Genomic DNA, 20,411 nt, shown 5'->3' with positions numbered 1-20,411 from the left:
CCTGTATAGGAGAAATGCCCATTTCAAAAGGACAGGGAGGAATGGAGGTTTGTGAATGGGGAAAGTTATTATAGAAGAAGGTCTGGACCCTGCCTCAGTTGCCTGTCAGCCTGGGGGTGAGGTTAATTGCCTGAGGCAAGTGATCTCACTTTCCTAGCTCTGTCTGATCTAGTTGGGGCCCAGAGAGGTGAGAGGGAAAGCACTTATGACAATCTCTGCTCTTATCATCTTAGCCATCAAGCTGTGAGTGGGAGATAGTGACGATGTGACAGGAACTTTCCCTTGGCCCTTCTGGGCCACCATCCCTGGTAGAGAGGAGGAGGAATGAGATGAGCACTTTCTTCACTCCCAGGGCCATCTGGTAGAGCTGCTGCCGCACCTCCTTCTGCCTATAGGCATAGATGAGTGGGTTGAGCAGGGAGTTGCCCACACCAAGCAGCCACAGGTACCGTTCCAGCACTGGGTAGAGTTGGCACTCCTGGCAGGCCACCTGCACAATACCAGTGATAAGGAACGGGGCCCCAGACAGAGTGAAGCTCCCAATGAGAATAGCCACAGTCCTGAAAGCCTTGAAGTCGCTGGGTGTCCATGGAGGCTGGTGAACTCCAGCCACAGCTCCCATGTGCTCCATCTTTCGGATCTGCTGGTTGTGCATGGAGGCAATCTTGAGCATGTCACATAGAAGAAGACAAAGAGGAGCATGGCCAGGAAGAAACCAACATAGGACACAATCAGTATGAAGCAGGGGTGAAACACAGCGAAGAAGCTGCAGGATGCTTGGTAGGTGGTCTGCTGGAATATGGGGACTACAAGCGGGAGGAAGCCAATGAGGTAAGACACCAGCCAGAGCCCGGCAATGCAGGCCCCCACCAAGAGCCCACTCGTGATCTGGAAGTAGCGGAGGGACTGCTTGATGGCAAGGTACCTGTCAAAGGCGATCAGCATGACCGTGAAGACCGAGGCAGCTGAGGAGGAAGTGACAAATACCATCCGAAGTCTACACAGAGTCTTCTGAGTGGGCCGAGCTGGGCTGGCTGGAGAGGTGGTCTGTGACTAGACCAGAGATGGCCACGCCAATCAAAGTGTCAGCCACAGCCAGATTCAAGGTGAAGCACAGACCCACACCATCATTTTTGTGGATCAACAACAGCACAGCCACAGCCACTAGTGCATTTGCAGCAATGATGAGGGAGGCCAGGACAGCGAGGATCACTCCGAATGGGAAAGACAACTCCATGTCTTCAAGTGACAGGACATTCACCAGGGCATGCTGGCTCTCCAGCTCAAATTCTCATGTGCCAGAGGAGAAGGAACCATAGGTTTAGAGCTCCAGCACAATTGTGGCCAGTGCTGGCAGTCCAGGCTGGGAGCTTGCTATCTTTGGGATCCTGCAGGTCATTAAGGATCACTCTTCTTCCATCCCTCACTTCTTTCTTCTTGCCTCAGCTGCTCTCTGAAGGCAGCAATACCAGTGCAGACCTCCCCCTGGGCCCTGAGCTGGTCCCTCCCCCTCCAGCAATCAAGTTACCAGACAACTCCCAAGTACCTGGTGCACAGTCTTGCCACACTCTCTCCCTTCAATGATGCTTCAGGAACTTGGTTTGGCGGACATTTGTCAGGTCTCCTGTCTTGCAGAAGGTATAATTGATTCTAAGCACACTTTTTCTTCCTCCATAGCTTGATAGCACCTCAAATTCTAATTCTCTCAAATAACATGTGCAGCTTTTTTCCTATTTCATATCCCTTGGAGCTCAATTTGTTGAGGATCCAAAGGGTGGGGAAAAACAAGGCAAAGAATTTTCAATTACTGTCATTCCATTTCAAATAGAGCCCATTTCCCCAATAAAGCTACTGTCTGTTGGGCATACTCACAGAGAACTTTTTTTGCCCCATGTCGTGTCATGTCTTTGTTCAGTGAGTAGAGGCTGCCAGGCTTGCCTTTCTTGATCCTATAGAACCGAGGTGTCTCTGGAGGAGGAGAAGAGGAGATGTGTCTGATCTAATGTTTGGCTGTGGAATTTTCCATTTTCCAGGGATAGGACTTGTTGGGGTTAGGCCAAATGGCGGCTGAGGCAGCTGACATGGATTCAAAGAGGGTGGCTATGGAGGTTAGTCCTATTTTAGGTTGTATATCCATTTGCTCAGGGACATTAGAACTAACCTTTTGCCTGCTACTCTCATCTTGGATACCAAGAAGAGAGGGGTGGGGAGAAGAGTGGTTAGAAGCTTATTTACTCAGTTCAGGTGAGAGCACAAATGGGAAAGGTTAGTGTTTTAAGTGAGGGAATGGAGAGCAAGGTGCAGAGTTCGAGGCAAATATTATATTCCAGGATGTTTTGACAGTCTGAGAGTACCTTTGGCAGATGTCTCTTCCACAAATGATCAGAAAGGCTGGGTCGTGGGGGCTTGTTATTCCGGTCGCTAGCCTGAGAACAGGTCTTACTCTTTGGTGCACCCATTAGGAGGCTGAGTCCAGTTTCTTAGCACCTGGGCTAATTTTATACCCAGACCTAAGATGTGTTTTTGTTTCACCAGTTAAGCCTCACTTAGTATGGAGTTCTGCTTGGAGTCAAGCTGGCCCTTTTCAAACCCTTGCTCACACATTAGAGTGCATCAGAATCACCTTTAGGGCTTGTTAAAACTATAGATTGTTGGGCCCCACTCTCCCAGAGTTTCAAATTCAGTAGGTTTGGGGTGGACCCGAGAATTTGTATTTCTAACAACTTCTCAGGTGATGCTGCTGCTGCTGGTTTGTGGGCCCAACTTTGAGAATCACTGCTCTAAATGCAATTTTTTAAAACAAATTTACTGTGGTAACATTATTAACATAAAATTTACCATAAAATAAAATTTTAACCATTTTTAAGTGTACAATTCAGTGGCATTAATTTAATTTACAATGTTGTGCTACCATCACCACCATCCATTACCAAACCTTTTTTTTATCACTCTGAACAGAAACACTGTACTCATTAGGCAATAATTCCCCCATTGCCCCATCCTCTCATCCCCTGGTAACCTGTAATCTACTTTCTGTCTCCATGAATTTGTTTATTCTAGATAGTTCATATAAATGAAATCATATTATATTTGTACTTTCATGTCTGGCTTATTTCAATCAGCATAATGGCATCAAAGTTCATTCATGTTATAACATATCAGAATTTCATTTCTTATGGCGGAACAATATTTCTTTTTATTTGTATACCTCATCTTGTTTATCCATTCATCTGTTGATGGACACTTAGGTTGTTTGTATCTTTTGGCAATTGTGAATAATACCACTGTGAACACTGGTGTACAAATATCTGTTTAGGTCCCTGTTATCGATTCTTTTGGGCATATGCCTGGGAGTGGAATTGTTGACTGGTGCAATAGTGCAATGGTTCTATTTTTAAATTTTTATTTTAGTAACATATACAACCCAAAATTTCCCCTTTTAACCACATTCAGATACAAAATTTCGTAGTGTTACTATATTCACAATGTTGTGCTACCATCATCTTCACCAAAACTTTTCCATCACAGTGCAATGGCTCTTACTCTTAGCTGTACACAGGAATTACTTGGGGAGCTTTAAAAAATATTCATGCTTGGGTCTCACCTCAGGAGATTCTGATGTAATTAGCCCAGGATTTTGCCTATGCATCTGGTTTTTAATTTCTAAGGCAATTTTATTGAGATATATTCACATACCATACAATCCATCCAAAGTACACAATCAGTGGCTCACAGAATCATTACAGAATTGTGTATTCATCACCACAATGAATTTTAGAACATTTTCATTCCCCCCAAAATAATAATAAATAAAAATAAAACCCCCAAATATCCCATATTCCTTATCTCTCCCTATTTCTGACACCTAGCACTGATGTGGTATATTTGTTACTGTTGATGAAGGAATATTAAAATATTACTGTTTATAAACTATAGCCCATATCCTGCAAAAGGGGCATTTCCCCCATATACCACTTTATTATTAATTCCTTGAAATAATGATGCACATTTGTACTGTCAATCAGTCATCATCCACCCCAAGATTCACTGTTACTGAGTCCAGTGCTCTAGCCTTTAGCTTTCCTTTTAGTGACACACATTACTCTAAACTTCCCGTTTCAACCACAATCACACACGTAATTCAGTTCTGTTAATTACATTCACTATAATGTGCTACCATCACCTCTATCCATTTCTAAACATTTAAATTCAACCTAGTTAAAATTTCTGCATGTATTAAGCATCTGCTCCCTATTCTCTAGCTTCATTCTTTCTCTTGGTAAACTATATTCTAGTTTTTATCTCTATGGTTCATATTATTGAGATGATACCATATTTGTCCTTTTGTGTCTGACTTATTTCACTTGACATAATATCCTGAAGGTTCATCCATGTTGTCACGTGCTTCAGGACTTCATTCCTTCTTAATGCTGAATACTATTCCATTGTATGTATCTACCACATTTTGTTCATTCATTCATTGGTTGACGGACACTTGAGTTGTTTCCATCTTTTGGCAATTGTGAATAATGCTGCTATGACATCAGCATGCAAATGACTGTTCGCATCCTTGCTTTCAGTTCTTCTGGATATATACCTAGTACGGTATTGCTGGGTCATAAGGTAACTCTATACTTAGTTTCCTAAGGAACCACTAAAATGTCTTCCACATCAGCTGTACCATTTGGCATTCTCACCAGCAGTGATGGAGTGTTCCTATTTCTCCACATCCTCTTCAACAGTTGTAGTTTTCTGTTTGTTTTTAAAGCTCCCCAGGTGATTCTAATATGCAGCCAAGGTTGAGACCCACACTCCAATGGCAAAAATGCAGGATCTGGAGTCAGAATACCTGGGTTCCAGCCCCCAACCTCCCATCTCTTTAACTTGGGTTGTGCAAATGACTTCACCTCTCTGACTTAGTGTTGATCCCTCATGTGTAAGGTGGGACAATAATACCTACATCACAGGATTGTGGGGACAATAAAATGCATGATGGATGTGAAAAAGCTTTGTAAATTGTACAATGTTATATATATATATATAATTACTGAGTGTCTTCTAGGCTCTTGTTCATCAAAGTCTGTATCAAATCAGCAGTTTTGGCATGACCTGGGATCTTGTGAGAAATGCAGAATCCTAGGCCTTGCTTCAGAGCTTCTGAATCAGGGTCTGCATTTTAACAAGTTCCCTAGGTGAGGTGATCTGTATGCACATTAAAGTTGTCATACCCTCTCTCCCACCCCCAGGTGCCTGATTCTATTAGTTTACTATTGCTGCTAAAACAAATTGCCAAAAATTAAGTGGCTTAAAACAACACAAATTTACTACCTTGCAGTTCTGGAGGTCAGAAGTCTGAAATGGGTCTTACAGGGCTAAAACAAGGTGTCAGCAGAGCTGTATTCTTCTGGAGGCTCTAGGGGAGAATCCAATTCTTGCCTTTTCCAGCCTCTAGAGGCCACCTGCCTTCCTTGGCTCCTGGCTGTATGACTCAGACCTCTGCTTCTGTGATCACATCTTCTCTGTCTCTGATCCTCCTGCTTCCCTTTTATCAGGCCTCTTGTGATTGCATTGTGCCCACCCTGATAATCCAGGATAATCTTCCCATTTCATGATCCTCAACTTGATCACATCAGCAAAGTTCCTTTTGCCATATAAGGTAACATATTCACAGGTTCCGGGGATTAGGACGTGGACATCTTTGGAGAGCTGACCATTATTCTGCCTCCCACAGCTATCTTCTCTGCTGACAGGTCTTTTCCCCTCTGTCCCTCAACAGATGCTCTTCTCAGTCTACTCTCATTTTTCTCATTCTCTAGCCATCTATTTCTTTCCTTTTAGTCACCCAAATGTTCCTGTTTTATGTCATGGCCTCTCAGGAACCCACAGCTGATTCAAACTAATCTGGGCAGCCTTGGAAAATAGTGAGCTCCCTGATATTGGAAGTATGCAAGCAGAGGCCAAATGCCCACCTTTCATGAAGGCTTTGGAGGGAATTCCTGCAGTGGTACAAAACATTACTATTCCCATTGAGTTGTCTTTCAGGCCTTACACTGTTTATCTGTTTTTTTTTTTTTGAAGATGCAGACTTTTATTGGTCACCGGTTCCCCAAAGGGCACCCTGCTTCTGCTGCCTCAGTGCCTCAGAACTTTGGTGTTGTTGGTCTCAGATACCACTTTGCCGCCAAGATGATCCTGGATTATCCATGTGGACCAGTGATGTAATCACAAGGGTCCTTATAAAGAGTCAGCAAGAGACTGGAGTGATGTGAGGAAGGGGCCATGAACCAAGAAAAAGCTAGAAAAGGCTAGGAAATGGATTTTTCCTAGGGCTTCCAGAAGGAACCAGCCCTGCTGAAACTTGGACTTTAGCCCAGTGATGCTGACTGTGGACTTCTTACCTTCAGAACTGTAAGATAGTAACTTTGTGTTGTTTTAAGCCACCAAGTTTGTGTTAATTTGTTACAGAAGCCACAGGAAACTAGCCCACTGGGCTAAAAGGTTAATAAGAAGAGAAAGTTCAAAAAGTGGCTCCTGATTATATTGCTGCTTGGTAGTGGCTCCTGCCTGATGAGCATTTGGTTGCATTACTCTACAAAGGTTCCTACTTAACAGGGAAAGAGCACCTTGCCCACCTTCAAAATGCAAGTGACCAGGAAGTCCAGCAGAGGGCACTCAGCAGAGACAAAGCCATCCTTGGAAAGCCTTTTCTCCGGTTTAGCTATATTTATAGGAAGGGTATCTAAAAAGAAAGATCCTTTTAGGCGTTTCTGGGTTGTTCTGATCATGTTGCATTTTAGCTGTGCCTTCAAGCAGGCCAGAGGAGCTCTCCAAGGACCTAGCATGGTAAGTATGAAGACCTTTTTATCTGCTATTGAGGACTCAGAACTTTTTGCTCCTTTTATTTCTGTCATTGGGAATAAGTACATCAGAATCCCCCCTTCACCTGCAGAGTAGGAGTCTGGTAATAATAAGACACACATTTTGGTTAATGTCCATGGCTTGTGTAACGGGTTGGGGGAAGGGGAGAACAATATATTCAATTAATATTTCTTGCTTTTTCCAATGAAAATCTTTCTTGAAGTTATTCTTGGGTGGGTTGCACTCAAGGGGACAGTCTATGCTGGATTTTGTGTAGTAGTCCTCAATTCTTGGACAGCCATCAACAACTTTTTCCTGAGGAGGAACTGGTTTAATTCATTAGGGGGTAAGATTTTGAGGTTGCAGAAGGGGCACCAAGGGATTCATAACAATGGCTGGGATATTTAGATCCTGAAAAGAAGTAATACGTACTACTAATAATACCTACCTCTCATCAAGCACTATGCTGGGTAATTTACATGCATGATCTTATTTTTTTCAATCATTCAATTAATATTTATTGAGGTCATTCTGTAGACCAGGTGATGTTCTAGATGCTGGAAATACAGTGGTGAATAAAACAGAACAAAATTGTTGCCTTCATACCAGTGGGGGGAGACAGACAATAAAAATAATAAGTAGTAAAATATAGAAACTATAAGAAGGGTGATAGTGCTATGGGAAAAAAAACGTACAGGAAAAGGGGGATGGGGAGTCCGGGGTTGGGGAGGGAGGGTCCCACTGGCGTAATAATAAGCTATTATTAATATCAATGTTTATTGAAGTCAGAATTCACCCGACTCACAAAGTGGTTTATCTCACCTCTCCATATGTGGCCAACTCCCGTGACAACCCAGAACTATGTCAAAATGATGAAAGGAGATGAATGATCTTATTTAATCCTCGCAATATCCCTGTGAGGGGATATATCACTATTTCATAGACCGGGAAGCCGCCACACAAAGATGTTAATTGCCCAAGGTTCCACAACTGGTGAGTGGTGGAACTGGTATTTGAACCCAGGTCTGCGAAAGCTCAGAGTCTTCTCTCCAGAATGTTAAGTTGGTCACCAGAATTAGAGTAAAAGCTGCATGGCATCATCTACAGCTTTGACAACCTGTGCCAAGCCTCATGGAAGGACCAGCCCCCACTGCACATCAGAAATATGCTGCCACCCTAAATGCAATGTCACCATGACTTGAGCCAAGACAGTCCTGCACTGTTTCATCTCTGAGGGCTTTGTGTTGCCTGTCAGCATGTCTCCCTGAATACACATCTGCTCTGGTTTATACAGTGCTGTGTCTCAATTATCTGGCTTCTCTTCTTCATGACCCACCCACTCCTTTCCCTAATCTGCAGACTCTCTCCTATTCTCTGGATCAGTGCTTCATCTTGCACTCCTGGTGCCTGGCTTCTTCATCTTGATCATTATATGCCATCCTATGGTCTGGCTCAGCAACAGAACACAACAGAAAAGTCTGGCTCAGAACAGTGAAAATGACAAAAAGGGAAAAAGTGACAGGTGACCATGCAAGGAAGCCTTTGGAAAATAGGAGGTGGGCACTCATCCATCATTGGCTTAGAGATCGACCTGCTTAGGTCCAATTGTGATGACCACTTGAGAACTCCTGTTCTAGGTACTCTCCTATCATTCCTTGAAAATTGTTTTTCCACTCAACTGTAGTTAGATTGGCCTGGCTTTACTTCTCATCCTGCCAGATGATCTGATTCATGTTCCATAGGCCTGCATGCCAATGGTAACTTCACATTTTGAATTTATAGCCAATGTGATTTGTGATTATAGGTTGGGCTCTGCTTGGACCAGAGCCATCTACTTCCCCCAGCAATTTCTCTTGAAACTCCCTTCCTTACCTGGAACTGCTCTTGAGCCAGCTCATCATGAACCCTGGCAGCTTCTGAAATTTGTGCTGCTTGAGGTATAAAAGCTACTGTTTGGGCCTGGGCAGTGGATGAAAGGTGAAAAACAACAGCCAAAGGTACTTTTGTTATGTGTCTTGTAGAAGGCATACTTACTTTTGGAAACAGCTTTGCTCCTTCCTTATCAAGAATTTGGGATTCTCTGTCCAACTCCTCAGGGTTGTACTTAAGCGTTGGATTACCTGGGAGCAAGCAGCTGTTCTGAGTGCCAATGGGGATGAAACTGTGTTTCTAATTCATCAACATCAGACTCACATAACTAATTCTAATTCTCCTGCAACAGCTTCTTGCTGAGCTTAGCAGTCAGTTCTCAATTATCCATGGATGATGGGATTTCCCAGATAATTCTTAGAAGCTCCAAGGCAGTGGTCCTTAGTTAGCTGTTGTTTTTGAACCATGGAACCGTTTGATAATCTGTTGGAAGCTATGAACCTTATCCTCAAAAATGCATATGGTCATGGACTTACCCACTGTACAAATAAATTCAGGGTCCTCATAGACTTCCTGAAGCCCATGCATGTATGGTCCAGGTTAATATCCCTGGAAGAGGTGAAAAGATCCTCTGTTAACGTAAATGCGTCATTTCTCATTCCTTTTATTCCCCCAAGCAACCTACAATTAAGGAACAGTCCTTTTAAACAAATACATTTAATCAGCTTCCTTCAACTCAAGGAAAGTGTGACCCACATCCATGCTTTTAGGCTCATGTTTTGCATCAATCAGACAGCAATACCCCTAGGTCCCAGTGTGGGAGCTGGTAAACACAGGATGGCATGTTGGTTAGATTTATGGGTCCTCTTGAATCAACTATTCCTGATGGTAACATTGTTCAGATCGATTGAAATAAGTGGGTAAAAACACTGAAAAAATTAAAGGTGCTTCTACAAGAGGAGGAATTTTCTGTGGTGTCTGACAATGTTATTCACCTTTCTTTCTCTTATCTTCTTGAGTATTACATCTTTCTGTGTCTTCATTTTCTGCTGTCATCCTCCATCTCAGTCTCCTTTGTTGGCCCTTCAGGCACTTTTTTTAAAATTCAATTTTATTGAGATATATTCACACACCATAAAATCATCCATGGTATACAATCAACTGTTCACAGTACCATCATACAGTTGTGCATTCATCACTCCAATCAATTTTTGAACATTTTTCTTACACCAGAAAGAATAAAAATAAGAATAAAAAACAAAAGTAAAATAGAACACCCAAATCATCCCCCCATCCCACCCTACTTTCATTTAGTTTTTGTCCCCATTTTTCTACTTCTCCATCCATACACTGGATAAAGGGAGTGTGAGCCACAAAGGTTTTCACAATCACACCGTCAACCCATGTAAGCTACAGAGTTATACAATCATCTTCAAGAATGAAGGCTACTGGGTTGCAGTTTGACAGTTTCAGGTATTTCCTTCTAGCTATTCCAATACCGTAAAACCTAAAAAGAGATATCTATATAGTGCATAAAAATGCCTTTCAGAGTGACTTCTTGACTTCATTTGAAATCTCTCAGCCACTATGGACTTAATATTGTTTTATTTCGCTTCCCCTTTTGGTCAAGAAGATTTTCTCATTCCCACGATGCTGGGTCCAGGCTCATGCCTGGGAGTCACATCCTGCACTGCCAGGGAGATTTACACCCCTGGGAGTCAGGTTCCACGTAGGGAGAAAGCAGTGAATTCGCCTGCCGAGTTGGCTTAGCTAGAGAGAGAGGGCCATATCTGAACAACAAGGAGGCACTCTGGGGGAGACTCTTAGGCACAATTATAAGTAGGCTTAGCCTTTTCTTTGCAGTAACAAGCTTCATAAGGGCAAGCCCCAAGATTGAGGGCTCAGCATACTAATTTTTAGTCCTTACTCTTTGTGAGAATATCAGTAATATCCCAGGTGGGGATGTCCAACATTTCCACATTTTCCTCCAGCTCCTCAGGAAAAAAAAAATATTTTTATTTTCTGCCCAAATTACTTTGGGATGTATCGCTATTTCACACTAACCTGTATAAACCTACCAGATCTCACTTCCTATTCAAAGTTCCATGTAATTATGGTATTTGAATAAACTGGTCATACAAGTTAAATTATTTAGTGTACTGTAGAAGATATGTATCTGCACCAAATAAACATCTCTTCCCTTGGTCTCACACAGAAGTTGTTGTAAAACACAGTCAGTATCGTCCTTTATCCTTTGGCCTGAGTTGTCTTAGTTCTAACCAGATCTGCTTCATTCATATCTCTAATCCTTCAGGCACTTTTGACTTCCCAACTGAATTCATCAGTTTTCTCCCAAACCAGCCTTCCTCTTGCCTTTCTTGCATCGGGAAAGGGTGTCATCATCCAACTAGTCTCTCAAACCAGAGACCTAAGAGTCATTTTCAGATGTTTCCTCACTACCCACATCCATTTTAGTCAAAATGTGCCTCTGAAATCTGCTGACTTTACTCCTGCCCACCATAGCCTACTGGTCTCCTAACTGATCGCCTAACATCAAGACCTGTGTCCATTCAAGCCATCCACCATACTGGTTCCAACATGATCTGAAATAAAATTGATCACATCACTCCCATGCTCAAGGGAGCATACTGGGATTGCTTTTTTTCTCTCACATATCTTTTCCCTGTAGAGTGAGCATATTAACCCCTGTATTCTCAGCACCTAATGCAGTGTCTGTATATAGCAGGTCCTCAACCAAAGTGTCTGGCTGGCAGGTTGGTTGGTTGAATAACTGAATGATTAAACCATATGATTACTTCTTATTGCCTACAGGATAGAATCTGAACTTCCTAGCTTTATCTACAATGCTGGCCCTTCACAAAATGGCCTGAACTTTCCCATCCTCATCTTCAGCCAGTACTGCTCTGCCTTGTCCCATCCCCTGGCCACACCATACACTTTGTCACTTTGATGCTTTTGCCTCTGATGGTTCCTCTGCTTGAATGCTCTCTCTGCATGGCACCCTTCCCCTGTCTTCCATCTACATGGTGACAGCCTTTCAAGGCCCAACTCAACTGTCACCTGCCTCTCTGTAGCTTTCCCTGACAATCTGCTTTCCACCCCTAGTTCCCTCTGACCCCCAGAAGTCAGAATTAATTGCTCCATCATCTGGTTCCAATAGCACTTAATGCGTAGCTTCCTCATGACACCCATCACTTTGTATTAGAGTTGCTGATTTATGTAACTATCTTGCAACACTGTGAGCTCCTCAAGGGCAGGATCTCTCATGGTCTTGTTCACTTTAGTATCCCCAGCATCTAGCTCAGTGCCTGAGCACTGACAAACACGGATTGCCTTTATATGATGTCATGTAGGTTCATATTTTTATTTAAAAATATAGTTTTTAGTTTTAAAGGAGTAACAGCATGGAACACCCCCTCATTTGCTATCACCCTGAGGCAAAGCACCACCATTTCTTGCCTGAATTATTGCAGTAACTTCCTAACTGATCTTCCTGCTGCTAGGCACCACCCCTCTGCAAGTCTGTTATAAACACAGCAGCCCAAATGATCCTGCTAAGAGGTGAGTAAGATCAAAATCCCTCCGTGACTTCTTACCTCACACTGACATGGTCCTGCATGATCTTCTGCTCTCTTCCCCCACTTCTCTCATGTATGGTGGTTAAGAGTGCAGATTTTGGAGCCACACTACCTGGATTCAAATCCTTGCTCTACCATTTACTAGCTGTGTGATCTATGGCAAGTGACTTAACCTCTCTGTGCCTGTTCTCTCATCTGTAAATGGGGATAATTGTATCTACCTTATAGGGCTGTTGTGATGAGTACTCAGCAGAGTGTCTGGTATGTGGTAGGCAGTAAATAAGGTTTGGTTAAACACAAATCTACCATTTTCCCCCTCGCCTGCTCCCTCCAGCCACACTGGCCTCCTTGGTGTTCCTCAAATACACTCCTTACTTACTGCTCTCTTTACCTGGAACATTCTTCTTCCAGATATCCAATGGCTTGCTCCCCATCTTTTTTTAATAATTTTTTTATTGTAGAATATAACATATATACATAAAAGTGATAACTTTTCAAGTGCAATTTAACAAGTAGTTAGCAAATTTCAAAGAATATTATAGGCTACAATTCCACACTTTCAGTTATTTCCTTATTATGAAATATAACATATATACAAAAGTAATATCTTTCAAAGAATGATTTAACAAGTAGATATATAGGAAATTTCCAAAGTTATTATGAATTATAGTACCATAGTTTCAGTTATTTCCTTATTGTGAAATCTAACATATATACAAAAAGATAGTATCTTTCAAAGTATGATTTAACAAGTAGATATATAGGAAATTTCCAAAGTTATTAGGAATTATAGTACTATAGTTTCAGCTATTTACTTACGGTGAAATCTAACATATATACACAAAAGTACAGCTTTCAAATTACAATTTAACAGGTAGCTATAGAACAAATTTCAAAGGATGCTATGTGTTACAGTCCCACTATTTCAATTCTTTCCTTCTAACTATTCTAATACCCTAGCAACTAAGAAAAAGAAAATTATGTAAAGATTCAGTATTCATAATTCTTTGTTAAATTCCATCTTGTCTTTTGTTACCATTTCCTCTAGTTTAATCACTTTCCTGATCTTTAGGGATGTCTAGGCAGTGACCACCCTAACTTGTTCATGTTGAAAAGGGTCATCAACTTTATGAGCAAAGGGGAACATCTAGTTGATGTTCCTGAAGAGGCTATTGCCTCTGGGTTTTGGGACTTAGCTGGTACAGGAGCACTCTGAAGGATTTAAGTTTCTGATGAGTAAACTTAGTGAGTGAAACTTTTATAGAGTCTCAGATAGGGATCCGGGTGTTCTTTAGAGTTTTGGGGATTACTTTTGATTTGGGCTTATCATATTGTCATTTGGCATATCTAGGTGAAGCTTGCATAGGCGTAACCTCCAGGACAACCTCTTGACTCTATTTGAATTCTCTTAGCCACTAAAACCTTATTTTGTTGGCTTTCTTTTCCTACTTTTGGTCAAAAAAGGCATTCTCAATCCCTTGATGCCAGGGTCAGGCTCATTCCCAGAATCCATGTCCCATGTCACCAGGAAGGCTCATTCATCTGGGGGGGTCATGTCCCACATCGAGGGGAGAGTGATGACTATTTACAGAGTTGGGCTTAGAGAGAGAAAGTCCACATTTGAGCAAAAGAAATTCTCTGGAGGTGACTCCTGGACATAAGTATAGGTAGGCTTAGCCTCCCCTTTACAGCCATAAGTTTCACCTGAGCAAGCCTCGATACTGAGGGCCCAGCTTATAAAGTAGGGGGTTCCTAAGTTCACATAGCATATGTTATATCTACAATTATCCATCCATATCTCACACTATCATCACTCAGTTGAACAATCCTCATCACTTTCCATTTTAAACAATTCTGATGACCCAAAACATTTTGCAGCTCTTGTCAGCCCCCAATTATTTGTCCCTAATATTTGCATAATACTAGTATGGTATTCCTATTAATTATAGTCCCTAGTGTGCAATGTATAGATTTTTCCCATGTATCCTTCTGTTGTCAACTCAATGTGCCAGTGTCATACCTTAGAAGTGTATCATGCAAGCACCTATCTATATTTGTGGTGCTGATCTGTGGGAAACATGTCTTTTAACAACCCCTTTCATTCCTATTCGCATTCAATACAATTCTGATACCTATAATCCCATTAACAGTCGTCACCCTATCCATTACCACACCTTTGAATTCACCTTCATTAACTTATCTGAACATATTAGATTATCATTTTCCCTCACTAGCTACTGTCTATCACTAGGTCCCCAATATTTTTACATTATAACACATTGATTTTACATTGTTTAGATAGTTCATAGAAGTGGTAACATCTCTCCTTTTGTGTCTGAGTTATTTCACTCAGAATTATATCTTCAAGGTTCATCCATGTTGCCATATGTTTCAAGACCTTGTTACTTCTTACTGCTGCATAGTATTCCATTGCGTGTATATATCACATTTTATTTATCCACTTGTGTGTTGAAGGACACTTGGATTGTTTCCATCTCTTGGTAATTGTGAACAATGTGGCTATTAAAATAAGTGTACAAATGTCTGTTCATGTCACTACTTTAAAATCTTCTGTGTATATACCAAGAAGTGGAATTGCTGGATCATAGGGTAATTCAATATCTAGTTTTCAGAGGAACCGCCAAACTGTCTTCCAGAGTGGCTGTACCATTATACAGTTCCACCAGCAATTAATAAGAGTTCCAATTTCTCCATGTTCTCTCCAGCATTTGTAGTTCCTGTTTGTGTAATGGCAGCCAATCTAATTGGTGTGAGATGATATCTCACTGTGGTCTTGTTTTGCATCTCCTTAAAAGCTAGTGAAGATGAACATTTTTTTCATGTGTTTTTTAGCCGTTAGTATTTCCTCTTCAGAGAAATGTCTTTTCATATCTTTTGCCCATTTAATAATTAGGCTGTTTGTACTACTGTCGTTGAGTTCTAGGGTTTCTTTATACATGCAAGATATCAGTCTCTTATCAGATACATGGTTTCCAAAGATTTTTTCCCATTGCATTGGCTGCCTCTTCACCTTTTTGACAAATTCCTTTGAGGTACATAAGCTTTTGATTTTGAGGAGTTCCCATTCATCTATTTTTTCTTTCGTTGCTTGTTCTTTGGGTGTAAGGTCTAAGAAGCAACCTCCTAACACTAGATCTTGAAGATGTTTCCCTACATTATCTTCTAGGAGTTTTATGGTACTGTCTTTTATGTTGAGGTCTTTGATCCACTTTGAATTAATTTTTGTATAGGGTGTGAGGTAGGGCTATCCAGTTCTCCCAGGCCCATTTGTTGAAGAGACTGTTCTGTCCCAGTTCAGTGGATTTGGAGGCCTTATCAAAAATCTGTCAACCATATATACAGGGGTCTATTTCTGAACTCTCAATTCGATTCCATTGATCAATATTTCTCTCTTTATGCCAATACCATGCTGTTTTGACCACTGTAACTTTATAGTAGGCTTCAAAGTCTGGAAGTGTAAATCTTCCCACTTTGTTTTTCTTTTATAGGATGTTTTTGGCACTTCAAGGCCCCTTTCCCTTCCAAATAAATTTGATAACTAGCTTTTCCAAGACTGCAAAGTAGGCTGTTGGGATTTGGATTGGGATTCCATTGAATCTGTAGATCAGTTTGGGTAGAATTGACATCTTAACAATATTTAGTCTTCCTATCTGTGGGCATGGAATATTTTTCTACCTATTTAGGTCCTTTTTTATTTCCTTTAGTAAAATTTTGTAATTTTCTGTGTAGAGGACATTTTTTATTTTTTACAAATGAATATGTAACCCCACCTAGATCAATATCTAGAACATATCTAGTTGGCAGGATCGTCCCACATGCCCCCTCCTGATCACACCCACTCCTACCCTTAGGAGTCAGCAATATATAATTTTCATCATATTCAGAACCTTGTTTACTTTATAATTATCTGCTGATTATTCACCCTTAAGTTGTTTGAGGTTTTTTTAATTTTAATTTTATTTTGAAATAAATTCTAAGTTACAGGAACAGTTGCAAAAACAATACAAACCCCATACACAGCATACCCTGACTCCCCTTCCCCAATACCCCGATCCACCAACTTCAACATACTGTCACACTGCCATTTCTTTCTTTCCCTCCCTCCCTCCCTCCCTATGTATCATCCATCATCTATTGCTCTGTCTTCTGAACATATGAGAGCAAGCTGCTACGTAGAGAACTTCTACATCCTTGGTTAAGTTTATTCCTAGGTACTTGATTTTTTTAGTTGCTATTGTGAATGGAATTTTGTTTTGATTGCCTCTTCAGTTAGGTCACTACTAGTGTATGGGAACATTACCAACTTATGTGCATTAATCTTATATCCTACTTAATTTGTTTATTAGCTCAAGTAGCTTTGTGGTTGAATTCTTGGGAGTTTTCAAATATAAGATCATATCTTCTGCAAATAATGACAGTTTTATGACTTTCTTTTCAACTTGGATACCTTTTATATCTTTATCTTGGCGAATTGTTCTGGCTAGAACTTCTAGAACAATGTTGAATAATAGAGGTGACAGTGGCCATCCTTGTCTCATGCCCAATCTTAGGGGGAAGGCTTTCAGTCTTTCACCATTGACTACTATGCTGGCTGTGGGTTTTTCATATATGCCCTTTATCATATTGAGGAAGTTTCCTTCAATTCATACCCTTTGATGTGTTTTTATCCAAAGGGGATGTTGAATTTTGTTGAATGCTTTTTCAGCATCTACCGAGATGTTCATTTGAGTTTTCCCTTCTGATTTGTTAATGTGTTGAATTACCTTAATTGATTTTCTTATGCTGAACCACCCTTGCATGTCAGGAATGAGCCCCACTTGGTCATGGTGTATAATTCTTTTAATGTTCCTTTGAATTTGATTATCAAGTGTTTTGTTTAGGATTTTTGCATCCATATTCATTAGGGAGATTGACCTACAGTTTTCCTTTTTTGCAGTGTCTTTATCTGGTTTTGGAATCAGAGTAATAATAGCTTTTTAAAATGAGTTAGGTAGTGTTCCTTTTTCTTCAATTTTTTGAAAGAGTTTCAGCAGGAATGGTATCAATTCTTTTTGGAAAGTTTGGTAAAATTCCCCTGTGAAGTTGTCTGGCTCTGGGCCTTTATTTTTTGGTAGATTTTTGATGACAGATTGGATCTCTTTACTTGTGATTGGTTTGTTGAGGTCTTCTGTCTCTTCTTGTGCCAGTTTAGCTTTTTCATGTGTTTCCAGGAAATTGCCCATTTCCTCTGAATTGTCTAGCTTGTTGGCATACAGTTGTTCATAGTATCCTCTTACAATTTTTTTTTTGTAATTTCTTCAGGATCTGTAGTATTTATCCCCTTCTCATTTCTGATTCTGTTTATTTGGGTCTTCTCTCTTTTTGACTTTGTCAGTCTAGCTAAGTGTCTGTCAAGCTTGTTGATCTTCTCAACCAACTTTTGGTTTTATTTATTCTCTCTATTGTTTTTTTGTTCTCCAGCTCATTTATTTCTGCTTTAATCTTTGTTATTTCTTTTTGTCTACTTGCTTGAGGGTTAGTTTGCTGATTATTCTCTAGCCTCTTCAGTTGTTCGGTTAGGTCTTTAGTTTTAGCTGTTTCCTGCTTTTTGGTGTATGCATTTAGAGCTATAAATTTCCCTCTTGGCACTGCTTCACTGCATCCCACAGGTTTTGATATATTTTGTTCTCATTTTCATTTGTTTCTAGATATTTACCAATTTCTCTTGCATTTTATTCTTTGACCCACTGGTTGTTTAGGACTGTGTTGTTTAACCTCCAGATATTTGTGAACGATCTTTTTATTAATATATAGTGTCCTTCTTTATTTCTTATGACATCTTTGCATTTAAAGTCTACTTTGTCCAATATTAGTATAGCTACCCCTGCTTTCTTTTGATGGCAATTTGTGTGGAATATTTTTTTCCATCTTTTCACTTTCAGTCTCTTGGTGTCACAGGGTCTAAGATGAGTCTCTTGTAAACAGCATATCACTGGGTCATATATTTAAATCCATTTTACCAGTCTGTATCTTTTAATTGGACAGTTAATTCATTCACATTCAATGTTATTACTGTGAAGGGAGTTCTTGGATCAGCCATCTTATCCTTTGGTTTTTAGTTGTTAGATCTTTTCTTCTCTCTTTTTTCCTTTAAGTTACCCATACTAAAAACTCTTCAGTTCTGTGCTCTTCTCCAGATGTTTTTTCCTTTCTTTTTTTCTCATCTGGTAGAGCTCCCTTTAGTATTTCTTGCAGGGCAGGTCTCTTGCTAACAAATTCTCTCAGTGTTTGTTTGTCTGTGAAAATTTTAAACTCTCCCTCAAGTTTGAAGGAGAGATTTACTGGATAAAGAATTCTTGGTTGATAATCTTTTCTCTTTCAGAATCTGAAATATGTCATATCACTGCTTTCTTGCCTCCATGGTGCCTGCTGAGTAGTCACTACTTAGTCTTGTTTCCCTTGTGGGTAGTGAATCACTTCTCTCTTGTGCCTTCAGAACTTTCTCCTTCTCTTCAGCATTTGACAATCTGATCATTATATGTCTCAGAGTAGGCTTATTTGGATTTATTCTTTTTGGAGTTTGTTGGCCATCTTTAATTTGGATATTATGTCATTTAGAAGGGTTGGGAAGTTTTCCCCAACAATTTCTTCGAATATTCTCCCCAGTCCTTTTTTCTCTTCCCCTTCTGGAACATCAGTGATTCTTACATTTGTGCATTTCATGTTTTCATCATATCACTGAGATCCACTTCAATTTTTTTGAATTTTTTCACCATTTGTTCTTTTGTGCTTTCACTTTCCATCAACCAGTCTTTGATGTTGCTAATTCATTTCTGTACTTCTTCAAATCTGGTGTTATGTGTCTCAAGAATATTTTTAATTTGATCAACAGTATCTTTTATTTCCATAAGATCCACTGTTTTTTAATTTACTCTTGCAAATTCTTCTTTATGCTCTTTTAGGGTCTTCTTCATGTCGTTTATTTCCTGAGCCATAATATTGATATTTGTGTGTACTTCTTTGATTAATTGCTCCAAATTTTGTGTCTCTTCTGGATTTTTAATGTTTGTTTTGCTTGTCCAAATCTTCTATATCCTTCAAGTGCTTTATAATTTTCTGCTGGCTTTGAGGCATTTGCTTGTCTTGATAGGGTTATTTTGGGAAGTGCAGAAGTAATTGAGTATTTATATAAAATTTGGTTTGCTGGAGTGCAGTTTCCCAATTCTACCAGTAGGTGGCACTCTTGAGGCACAGATAGCTAGACTGTAGTTTCCCTAACCTACTTGAGGTGGCCTCTCAAGTAGGTCTTCCCGGAACTTCTATGTGGTGGGTGCAGTCCAAACCAGGTGGGGAACCAATCAGTGCCCTGGATCCCGGTGTGTTTGGGGAATCCCGGTCCTGGGGCTGCAGTGTGGGCCCCGAGCAGGTAGGCAGGGAGCCTGATCAAGAGCAGCATGCAGATGGGACGTGGGCCTTGCCTGTCAGTTCTCTGCCTGCCTTGCACCCGCAAGTCTCTGGGGTGTGGAAGGGGCTCCCGATTGCTGGTATGGTGCCTCTCCCTTCCCTGCTTCTCACTGTTGCAACCCCCTACCTCTCCACTCCCCCTCCCCCCACTCCTCATCCCCCCACCATTTCCACTGGGGGAGAGCAATTGCATTGCCCACTGAACCTAGATCTAAGCTCTGCATATGATGGGTATTACATGAATGTTATTTGTGGAGATCACTAATAGCCACCTTGAAAGTCAAACCTTGGTCCTTCTCTCAGGTATTAAGTTCTTTGTGTCCTCTGGACCTCTGTCCCCTTTTAACTCAGACTTACGGAAATCTGCAGGTATAATTTTACAATATTACCTACTAAATGCAAGCACATCCATGGAGAATCTGACTTCTGGCTTTTTAGAAAATTTACTTCAGGCTCTCCTAGGGTGACCAACCCTCCCAATGTGCACTGGACTTTCCAATTTTAGCACTGAAAGTCCTCAGTCCTGGGTAAACCAGGATGGTTATCAGATCTCTCAGCTTCAGAATACTTCTGCTGAATCCACCATCTTGAGAGCAACTGTCTTCTCGTGTTCTCCTAAAC

At 40.7% G+C, this 20,411-nt stretch overlaps 1 protein-coding gene and 1 pseudogene across 1 annotated transcript in view; one reads left to right on the top strand and one right to left on the bottom strand.

Moving 5' to 3' along the window:
• Nucleotides 1-229: 229 nt before the first annotated feature.
• LOC119523962 lies at nucleotides 230-1,237 on the bottom strand (annotated as a pseudogene).
• Nucleotides 1,238-2,060: 823 nt separating this feature from the next.
• LOC119523977 (RNA-binding motif protein, X-linked 2-like) overlaps nucleotides 2,061-20,411 on the top strand; it is a 32,901-nt gene continuing 14,550 nt past the window's right edge. Inside the window, exons 1-2 of the mRNA XM_037822681.1 lie at nucleotides 2,061-2,108; nucleotides 6,079-6,218. Coding sequence (XP_037678609.1) covers nucleotides 2,061-2,108; nucleotides 6,079-6,218 — 188 coding nt within the window. The remainder of the gene's footprint in view (nucleotides 2,109-6,078; nucleotides 6,219-20,411) is intronic.

Source organism: Choloepus didactylus, chromosome Y (assembly GCF_015220235.1).
Source record: "Choloepus didactylus isolate mChoDid1 chromosome Y, mChoDid1.pri, whole genome shotgun sequence".
In the NCBI taxonomy this organism is placed as follows: Eukaryota; Metazoa; Chordata; class Mammalia; order Pilosa; family Megalonychidae; genus Choloepus; species Choloepus didactylus.
Note: the sequence above shows the minus strand (reverse complement) of the source record. Positions and strands in the feature narration are given on the sequence as shown.